This window comes from Erpetoichthys calabaricus, chromosome 4 (genome assembly GCF_900747795.2).
Source record: "Erpetoichthys calabaricus chromosome 4, fErpCal1.3, whole genome shotgun sequence".
In the NCBI taxonomy this organism is placed as follows: Eukaryota; Metazoa; Chordata; class Cladistia; order Polypteriformes; family Polypteridae; genus Erpetoichthys; species Erpetoichthys calabaricus.
Genome location: NC_041397.2, coordinates 36,101,597 through 36,112,156, shown reverse-complemented (window position 1 = coordinate 36,112,156; position 10,560 = coordinate 36,101,597). Strand labels below are relative to the sequence as shown.

Genomic DNA, 10,560 nt, shown 5'->3' with positions numbered 1-10,560 from the left:
ACTTGTGTTCACAGCTATGGGGGTGCTTGTGCCTACCTTGGAAGCACTGGTCACAAAGCAAGAACCAATCCAAGGTACTCTGTCAGTCTGACACAGGGCACACTGACACACACACACCCTGTCACTGGGCCAATTTAGTCTTACCAAATGCATTCTTAAAACGGATTAATCTATATATCATATACCTAACAGTTTGTGCAAAAGTAGTGCAGTGCTCAAAAACTTAAGATAAGCATACAGTAAAACTCCTTAGATAAATTGATTGTCATTTTTGTAAGTGAAAGGTGTACAACACAAACATAAACTCAAGGCAAATAATGAGATTTAAAATTAGAGTCCGTGAAGGAAAGAAATTACAAAAAACAGAATTCATACCTGCAAAGAAATGTAATTATTCTTTGTCTATTTTTCTTTAATTTAGTAAAAGAGGGGTTTAGGTGACATTTATGTTTTTATATACAGTAGAATGTTAATTACCATGTTGCCAGCTTAACCCCAAAACTTTTTTTATTCTGATTTTTATATACTGTATATACTGTATATAGTTACATCAAAACATATTTATAAGATAGACCGGTAAATAAATACTTATAGTGACTCATGCCCAAGTAGCCAAGTACTTCATGGTATACAAGTAAAGATTAAAACTACTTTTGAAAAAGTTTAATTAGATTCAATGGGTTTCAGAGTGGCATAGTAGTTATTACTGTTTTTTCAAGTCCTTGAACCACATTTCAAGCTGCTGATACTTCCTTTGAGATTGAACGTTATCCCCTTGCACCCCTTATAAGCATACCCCATATGTCCAAACGTATGTGCACACCCCTGCAAATTATTGAGTTTGTATTTCAACAGCCCCATTTCTTAACAGGTAGATAAAATCAAACACTCCATCATGCAATCTCAATTGACCAACATCGGCAGTAGAATGGGTTGTACTGCAGAGCTCAGTTAGTTTAAACATGGCACTTTTACCTGTCAAAGTCAATACATGAAACTTCTGCTCTGCTGGATGTGCCCTGGTAAAATTTAAGTGCTGCTAATATGAAGGGGGAGCATCTAGAAGCAACAACAGCTCAGACATGAAGTGGTAGACCATGCAAACTCAAACAGCAACATATAGCATTGTAAAAATCACTTATCCCTTTTTCCATCACTCACGACAGAGTTCAGAACTGCATCTGGAAGCAACATGAGCAAAAGATCTATATGCCAGGAGCTTCATAAAATGGATTTCCATTGCTGGACAACTGCACACAAGCCTAAGATCACGATGCATAATTCCAAGCATCAACTGTAGTGGTGTAAAGCATGCCACCAGTGGACTCCGGAGCAGTGGAAACATGTTCTCTGGATTGAAGAGTCATGCTTCACCATCTGACAGTGTGATGGACAAATCTGGGTTTAGCAGAGAAAGGAGAATGCTACCTTCCGGACTGCATAGTACCTACTGTAAAGTTTTCTGAAAGAAAGAAAATACTCTGGGCTGTTTTTCAGGGTCTGGGCTAGGCCCCTTGGTTTCTAGTGAAGGGTACTTTTAGTGCTACAGCGTACAAAGACATTTTAGACAGTTGTACACCTCCAATTTTGAGGCAATAGAAGTTTGCTGAAGGCCATTTTCTGTTCCAACATATATATACTGTAAATATATGTATATAGCGCGGCACGGAGGCGCAGTGGTAAAGCTGTGCCCTCACAGTAAGGAGACCTGGATTCACTTCCCAGGTCCTCCCTGTGTGGAGTTTGCATGTTCTCCCCGTGTCTGCGTGGGTTTCCTCCGGGTGCTCCGGTTTCCTCCCACAGTCCAAGGACATGCAGGCTAGGTGCATTGGCAATCTGAAATTGTCCCGTGTTTGCTTGGTGTGTGTGTGTGTGTGTGCCCTGCGGTGGGCTGGTGCCCTGTGTTGGCTGGGATTGGCTCCAGCAGACCCCCGTGACCCTGTAGTTAGGATATAGCAGGTTGGATGATGGATGGGTGGATATATGTATATATTCAGTACTATATGTATATCTCCTTTCGGTTTCTTGAATTCCTTTGAATTTGTTATTCCAATATATGGTGCATCACAAACATTAGCACTGCTTTTACAATATATAAAATGACGCACTTCAAACGTTAATGCTGTTGTCTATGTTGATTACTTAGTTTTCAACCCATTTTAGTGCAACTAATGTGTACCTCTCTCTATATATATACTGTTTATATGTAATATATATAAAATCTCCCTCCATTTCCCTAACCCACTTATGCAGGGCAGGGGCATAGGGTATCACAAGCTTATTGCAGAAATCACATGATGCCAGTCCATCACAGGATGAACACACATAACCCCACACAAGTTCCAATTTAGCATCACCTGAATGTATATATTCTGGTCAAAGTAAGCAAGTCTCATTTTCAGCTATGAACATAGGATTTGGTGGTGCAGGTTGGACAGGTTGAGTAGTAGCATGAAAACCATTGCTAAAATCAGGAAAAAAGCTTGTCCGGGCCATTAACCACTGCTAGTCTCAATATACTCTGAAATTAAAGCACAAACCAAATAAACAATTGCCAATATGGATAGCGCACAGCTGTTAAATTATGCTTCAAACTTTTGTACTGTTAGGCACTTGTCACAAACAGTTGACTCTCAGAAATGTGTTTTCTGATTCTGTCGAGTTTCCTCTAGTTTCCAAGTTCCTTCTGATGGTGTAGGAAACTGTATTGACGGAAACCTTGGATTTCATTGCAGTTTCTCTAAAGGAAAAACCAACACATTCAAGAGTTGTAAAAATTTGTCCATCTTCCTTTGTTTTTTTTTTTTGCACCATTTTGAAAGCATTATACAGTATAGTATTGCCAAGATAATACTTCATAGAGAGCAGCAAGACAATTTGTTCCAACACAGCATTTATACAGAGAGTGGGTTTGGAAGTTGTCAACAAAAGTTGGGACACCTATAGGAACTTTTTGCACCAACTTTCAAGGCTTATTTACATCAATTGCCACAGTCAAACTAAATATTGTTAACCATTACTTGCTTTCTGAAAAGGCACGTTTGTGTAACAATTTTTGGTAACCTAAAGTTTTTGTTTAAACCTTCAGCAATTTCTCAATTACCTTTATACCATTTGAGAATATTCACTGAACTTGTAACTGCTTACACTGAGGAGGAAAGCGGAAAATTGGGGGTGTTCTAAAATGTCTGACTGGTAGTGTGTGTGTCTATATGCATAATCTTTATGTAAATGCAGAACGGAAAACACTTAAGAAATTGTCCTTTTTTTGTCTTCTCTGTTCTGTGAAAAAAATAACCATTTGCTCAACATTATATATAAACCATAATCCCAGCCTATACCCAAATCTAGGCACTAGAGCTATGTTAAGAATGACAGGCTGCCAATAGACCAGATTCAGGTGGATATGACAATACCAATGATTCCAAATACTCACCCATCCATTTTCTAATTTATTTATCCAGTTAAAGGTTACATAACGCCTTTAGAGATAGATAGATACTTTTATCCCAGTAGCATTGCGTGCCTATCCCTCACACAGCACTCTCACTTATACTGGGCCAATTTACCAAACATGTACATCTTTGAGATCTGAGTGGAAAACTGGTGAGCCAAGATAAAATTCCACAGACAATGGGGCACGTATCAGGTAATGCCCAGGCAAAGTTCAAACCCAGGCCCCTGAAGCTATAAAGCAACAGTTCTAACTACTAAATGAATTTACAAAATGTCTCATATAGAAGAATATTACGGGCTGCCTTTAAGCTTTAATTGTAATATTCTAATGAATGGACTGACCATATTTACAAGGGCTAAACAGGTTACCAGTATTTGCAAATCTGTTTTTACTTGAATTAATTAGTTCAACAAAATTTTATGTGAAGGAACGGTGGAACCCCAAGTCTTCCACAGTACAGTAATGGGTTAAGAAAACCTTCACATATATGTTCAGCGTTTGTTTGGATACCAGTGCAAAACAGGATATCCTAACACATTAAAATCATACTTGAAGGATTTAATGAGTCTTTAATTTTCATTTATATACATCTTGTCACCTTCCTTAGAACACTAGTAGGACGAGAGAGAGAAAAAAAAAAAAAAGTATGCACCTTGAGTCAAATGAGCAAAGATTTTTTTTAAGCATTTTGGATTTGTGAAAAACCCATTAGTATATTTTATTTGCTGGCTAACCACATAACCAAGTCCCTGGTTAATTTAAAAACAATGCCGAAAACTTAGGCAGCTGAAATGATGTAGCCATAAGAAAGACTTGAATTAATTATTGGTTTACCTTTTAACCAGTTGTATACATGGTCAATAATAAAATTGAATACTTGTATAACACCCAAAAAAAAAAAAAAAAAGCCAAGAAAGACTTCTTACCTACTTCTTGCAGTCAAAATAGTGCCTCCACAAAATGCAGTTTTATTTGTGCGGAACCATGGTCGATTCTACTCCATCAAAACTGTAATCACGTTCACATTTATGTTGAAAATTAAATTATCAAAATACACCTTGCTGAATTTTACCAAAAATGGCAAGTTATTATTGGTTTGGTTAGCATTGATTTTTGTAAGTATAGTACATATTTGGTCTACCTTGTACTCATCATGTGGAACACATTGGATTTAACCAGACATAACTGTCTCAAACTTGTAGATTAATTGAGCATTATTTGCTACAAGTTTCAGCAAAAAAGGACATATAAAACGTTCCTTCAATTAACACAAAACCATTATTTAAAAAAAATTTATTAACTTCAGAAGCATTCAGAATGTCAACATAAACAGCTGCAACTTTGTGCAATTACAGAGTGGTTTTCAGAGTAAAAGAACAATTATTCAATAATGCGCCAAGAGAAATAAAAAAGGAAAAAAAAAAAAATAATAAAAACACAAAGACGACTGGAAACAAACTACAACCCCACGTAAAACTAGATTTGTGCTGTGCACCACCAGAAAGAACTGCAATTTCCATGCCATTTTACAACCCCCTAAACTGTACTGAGGCGGAATTAGTGGTCTATGAACTACACCACTGAAAACACGGTTATCTAAAGACACTTTCGTAGTGTGTTAACTATACAAATACACTGTACAGTTTAAAAACATTCTCATATACACAGCCTTACAATTGTTTGGGATTTTTTTGTTTTCTTTTAAAGGAGTGAAGTGTGTACAGGGGGGTTAAATGCTTTATAAACAAGAAATATGCTTTAAGAAAAGCGGATCTATTCATCATCCTCATCTTCCTCCTCCTCTTCCTCCTCGTCTTCTTCCTCGTCCTCTTCATCTTCGTCGTCCTCTTCCTCCTCTCTCTTTTTCTTGGTCTTCTCTGCCTTACCAGGTCCCTTCTTAGCAGATTCAGGTTTGCCCTTTGCACGATAGGCAGCAACATCCTGCAAAAGCAAAACTGGTATTCATTTCAGTGTATATTTTCTCCTTAAACTGTAATGCAAGACCTGGTGCGACAGCTTCACAATATCTACCATATTCTTCAACAGCAGTGTGTACAATAATACATTAAAAATAGTCTGCCTGTCCTTTTCATAGGCACAACTACCTCAAAGGCGGATCTGGACTTTACACTAATGCCTCCTAGCTACAGAAGTTTATTTTCTCCAAAATCTGTGTAGGCTGGAAATAGGCTTTGCTCTCTTCACGTCAACTGAAATTAGCTTAATATTTATGTTATTAAAAAAATGAAACTAAATGCCCATAACTATAGTCAGAAAGTTGAATACTGTGTTTAGAATAATTAACTGTTACACTGATTGGTGCTTTCAGGTTTTACTAAATGATGATTTAATGTACAAATACATGATTGCTAATGTGGTAAATAATTATTCTATATCGAACCACCTAAACGCATGGCAAGAGAAACCTTCAATGTGACAAGTGTATGCATGTATGCTACATTATGTGTTCCCACCAAGTTTACTAAAAATACAAGGAAACGCCTTTGGAGCCCCTAAACCAAAATCAGCTCACCTTACTATTACACATAACTTCTATAGTGACTACTCCAGAGAAAGGAAAAAAAGAGAAGAAAAAAAAAAACACCACACATTCTGAAGCACATCATATCCGCTTGCTATCAGGAATTATTGGCTGCATATTCAAAAAATGTACTTTAAAAACTCACCTTCTCATACTTTTCCTTCAGTTTTGCGGCTTTCTTTTCATAAGGCTGTTTGTCTTCAGCACTAGTGCTGTTCCACATCTCTCCCAGCTTCTTGGCAACATCGCCAATGGACAAGCCTGGGGATTCTGCTTTAATTTTAGGACGATAGTCAGAGCAGAAGATAAAAAAAGCAGATCTATAGGAAAAAGAATAAAACAATTGTAAACATAACCACATTTACACAGTATGCTGGTGTTAACCGTTTTCCTGTTTATAAAAAGACATACAGTTTTAAATGTGATGTGTAATGGGAAAAACCTCAGAATTATAAATCATTCCTTAGATACATCTGTTTATATATTACTCAATATTAAGGTATAATGCTTACGGGGGCCTCTTTGGTGCATTTGGGTCTTTAGCTCTCTTCTTCTTTTCACCTTTTGGTGGAACATAAGTCTTCATCTCTCTTTCATAGCGTAGTTTGTCCTGTTTCGCTAGATCCTCAAACTTTCCTTTTTCCTTGGCGGACATCGTCTGCAAATCATATGAGAGTTGGAAGACAGTGTCAGCTCAACAGCTTGCATTCTGATGTTTCTCTGAACAAAGAAACATTTGTATTCTGAAAACTTACCATGGCAAAAAACAAATAAGAGTATTCCTTTTTCAATTCAAGATGTTGTAAAATAGGGTAATTTAGTAGTATATGAAAAAACATGCAAGACACTTGATTTCATAATGTAATGTTTCTTTGCTTTCCATTAAAATAAAAAACAGTCAATATCTACAATGTGCGGTGAAAATAAAATTCTAGCTCAAATATGATCACTGCTAGAAATACATTCTGTTGCACAACAGCTTAGAGTGAACAACCTAAAGCTGGTATCTTGTTAATAGTTGATTTCGTCTTGACAAGTAATGCCTACTACTTATGTGCATGTGTGATTGTTTTTAACAATACCCATACTTGGATTTACAAATGCTGCCATCTCACATTTTCTGGGACCTTGGATCCATCTCTAGTCTATTCATGACCTGTATAAAGTTTGCATATTCTCTCTTTGTGATTATTAGCTTCCTCTCACATTCTTGAAGATTTAAATGTTAACTGGCAATTCCACATTTGTCATATATTGACCTTCAATTGAGTGGCACCTAGAGATCCTACAAAAAAAATATCTCAAATGAAGAGGGACATTTCAGGGAAAAACATTGGTGAATAAAATGGTAAATTCATCGTTCTGTCTTCCTGGCATGTTGTAGCAGCAATGGCTTTTGAGTGTAAACTGGAAGGTTGCCATTTGTGCAACTCACTTCGAAATTCACTTAAAACTACAGGCGCTCATTCTTAAAAAATAAAATTCATATAAAGATCTCTTTAAAATGTTTTTACTGTAATAATGAACAATGTAAAATTACTGTAAAGGGAGTAGGTTTGCTAATAGACCTTAGTTGATAAAGGCATCAATTCAAGTAGCCTTATTCTGTGAGCAGTACAAGAAAAAGCAAGGTTTTTGATAGATTTTTAAGCTGCTTTTCGGAGATGTTTGAGCAGAATAAACATTAAATTAAATCCAAAAAACAAGCGGTTGGATGAGGGTATCCCTTCTTTTGGTAGAAAAGCCTACCTTCCACCTTTCTGAGCATTTCTTTGAAAACTCAGAGAAGTTGACAGATGCATCTGGGTGCTTCTTCTTGTGCTCCTCTCTGCAAGTCTGAACAAAGTAGGCATACGAGGACATTTTGCCCCTTGGCTTTTTAGGATCTCTGCCCATCTTGCTTGTTGGGTTTTTTGTTTTCCTTTCCTTAAGACAAGTAAAAATCATTACCTATTACACAAACAAATTTTGTACAAAAAAAAATTAAAATATTAACATGGTTAAGTAATGCAAAAATATGTAAACATTTAAACCATCATTAAAAAAAAAAAAAGAAACAAACAAATGTCAAGTGTGGAAACCCTTGGTTGCACTCTGTCTTAAGCTCCATGTACACTGGCTAGGCTCCGTTTCCTATCTGTTGACGCTTGGATAAAAACAAAACTTCGGCTTCTCACCTCCCCCTCCTTTCCCAATACGTCCGGTTTTGAAACTTCAAGTAAACAATAAGAAGAGTGTAATAACGATGACATAAGCGAACGCATCTCCGTTCGAATCGAGACTGGCAGGACAAAGAAGTGCGAGAGCGCTACTAAGAAGACTTTCCTGCCGCTCTACCCCTATAGACACTTTACTGCATTTTTTATTTTTATACTGTATATATTTATATATATGTGCATGTATGTATTCTTTTACCATTGCACGTAAACTACAAGATTTCAGTTGTAATGATCTCTCCAGTGTTTCGTCTTTTAATTCTTATAAAACATTAAATTTTTTTATCAAACTTTGACAAAAATACGGAATTTAAAATTATGGTTTAAAACTTGTAAAGTAATATATTTTAGCATAAGGAAGAAAATATGGGTTTGGCACATAATCGGGTGTTTTGTGTGAAAAACGCATATTTAAAAAAAAAACGCTAAATATATGTATATTATATACATATATAACGTATTCGCTATTAAAATAAAAGTGCGCCTCAACTTATATTAAAGTAAAAAAATGTTCGAATGAAAAAGAGAATTCTCGCACGCCCTTGTTTTGAAATTAAAGCGAAAAATATCAAGTTGATAAAAAATATGAAAATGCAAAAAAAACGAAAAAAAACTTTAAAATTGGTGACATTCAGTACAAGAAGACGGCTATGCGCTTTACAAATAGCAAAGCAATGGCGTATCGGTCCCTGCTTGTTCGAAGGGGAAAAAAGGAGGTCAGCAACGACAGCAATATTTCTTCTTCCATTTTGTGAAAGGTTTCTTCATGAAAGAAAGTCCCCTTCAAATGTCTCCACCCGCCTTCCTCTGGGCTTTTCTCGACGAGAAATGGGCTCGGGACGGCGAGTTCGGTGCCTATTCACTGTCGGCCGATGCCTATGCACTAGTCGGGGTGTATATAGTAATACATTGGGTCTGTACTCTGCTTGGTTTGTATGGAGTTAGTTTCCCATTGAGCTCGGAATGGCCGCTTGTCTTCGTCTGCTCGCACAGAGAATATGGCTCCTTCTCTTTGTGTCAATACACAGCCATTACAAGGCAATTGAGAGCTCAGCGGCGCGGCTACCCGCCTCACTTCTAGCGGCAAATACGACCCTTCGCCACCAAATAACAAGCCCACGAAAGCGGTCATTTAACCAGAAAAAGGTGAAATTTTCCTTAACGCCCCTCAAAACTCCGAGTTGACCGGATATTTCGGCCAAAAACACGGTTTAAAAAAGTTGAAGCGAACTGCGCTCTCGCCATCAGCTCCCCCTACAGTGTCTCTCTGCCTTGTTTTCTATTACAAGTACAGTCAGCCATATTACAGTAGAGCGCAGATCCTGAGGTAATTTATGTTATTTTTTTTCGGATCCTGCAATACCGACACAACAACCCAGCCCGACAGGCCCATTTGACTTAACCATTTTTGTTTTCTTCGGTTTTCATCTCGCTCGAGCTTTTCCTCGCATTGTCATTGATTCTGCTAGTTGTCTGCTTCTTGCTCTCTACTTGACAGCCTTCTCCGTTCTGGCTCTATATACTGCAATGGCTATGCTTAGTGCTCTTGTTTGTACTGATTATACGCATTTCCACTACTTAATTTTCCCCATTTTAATATTTGCAATTCTCAATAATAATGCGAAAATATTTAAATACATGCACATTTTATTCTATTTTTCCCCTTTTTCATTCCGCTTAAAATATAAAGATTCTTTTACAATGAACCAGACAGGCTAATAAAGGGATCTTGTTTTTACCGTTTCCGAAAACAAATATTTAATATTTATTATAAAATATATAATGACTTAAAGCAAATATTTTGTACCATTTTTCTGCCGCCTTTTTGTTTCTTCGCACGCCGGTATCTCACTTGCCCTACACTTTTAAATTTCTATATGCGATACTTACCCAAAGCTGTCACTCTATCTCAATGCACTGCAATGGCTGTATGTGGGAGCGCTAGGGATACGCAGTCTCCTCAGCGTTCAGCTCTGTAACATTACTCTCAGTGGAGCTGCTTCCCTATTGGCTACCGCCAACTCTTCTGTTCAATTGATTGGGCTACTGCTTTCCATTGTCCTAATCAGAGGCGAATGTGGATTGGCTATCAATGCTGAAACGTCATCAAACTTTTAAACGGCGCGTTTATATGAAAAAAAAAAGTTTCTGAGTCGAGTCAGGCTGCAGGCGGGCTGCTGTCTGAGACATTGTAATTGTGTTTGCTATGCTGGAGTATATGTGTACAAGGCGTTCGCTTTTAAACCAGTTGGGAGTTTTAAAACTTCAAGATCAAAAAGTGGCGGCTCTTGTAGCGTGAACATGGAGATATGGGCCTTTTCTGACTACCTACCCCGTCACCCCCA

At 37.3% G+C, this 10,560-nt stretch overlaps 1 protein-coding gene across 2 annotated transcripts; it reads right to left on the bottom strand.

Annotated features, from left to right (window-relative positions):
- Positions 1-4,735: 4,735 nt before the first annotated feature.
- hmgb1b (high mobility group box 1b) lies at positions 4,736-10,263 on the bottom strand. 2 transcript variants are annotated; one of them, XM_028799338.2, is made up of 5 exons: positions 10,106-10,263; positions 7,749-7,925; positions 6,512-6,657; positions 6,145-6,319; positions 4,736-5,398 (listed from the first exon to the last, which is right to left on the bottom strand). In XM_028799338.2, exons 2-5 carry the CDS (start codon positions 7,893-7,895, stop codon positions 5,231-5,233), a joined length of 636 nt encoding a protein of 211 aa, XP_028655171.1. In that variant the 5' UTR covers positions 7,896-7,925; positions 10,106-10,263; the 3' UTR covers positions 4,736-5,230. The 2 variants fall into 2 exon arrangements, with proteins under 2 accessions (XP_028655171.1, XP_028655170.1); XM_028799337.2 differs by lacking the exon at positions 10,106-10,263 and having other exon boundaries at positions 7,749-7,946.
- Positions 10,264-10,560: the final 297 nt, after the last annotated feature.

What these genes read in the sequence shown, in the direction of transcription:
- hmgb1b (XM_028799337.2), bottom strand. Translation starts at nt 7,946, where the DNA reads ATGATTTTTACTTGTCTTAAGGAAAGGAAAACAAAAAACCCAACAAGC. An exon ending in AATGCTCAGAAAGGTGGAAG is followed by an intron (nt 6,658 to 7,748) that starts GTAGGCTTTTCT and finishes TATGATTTGCAG; the next exon opens with ACGATGTCCGCCAAGGAAAA. An exon ending in AATGCACCAAAGAGGCCCCC is followed by an intron (nt 6,320 to 6,511) that starts GTAAGCATTATA and finishes TTTTTCCTATAG; the next exon opens with ATCTGCTTTTTTTATCTTCT.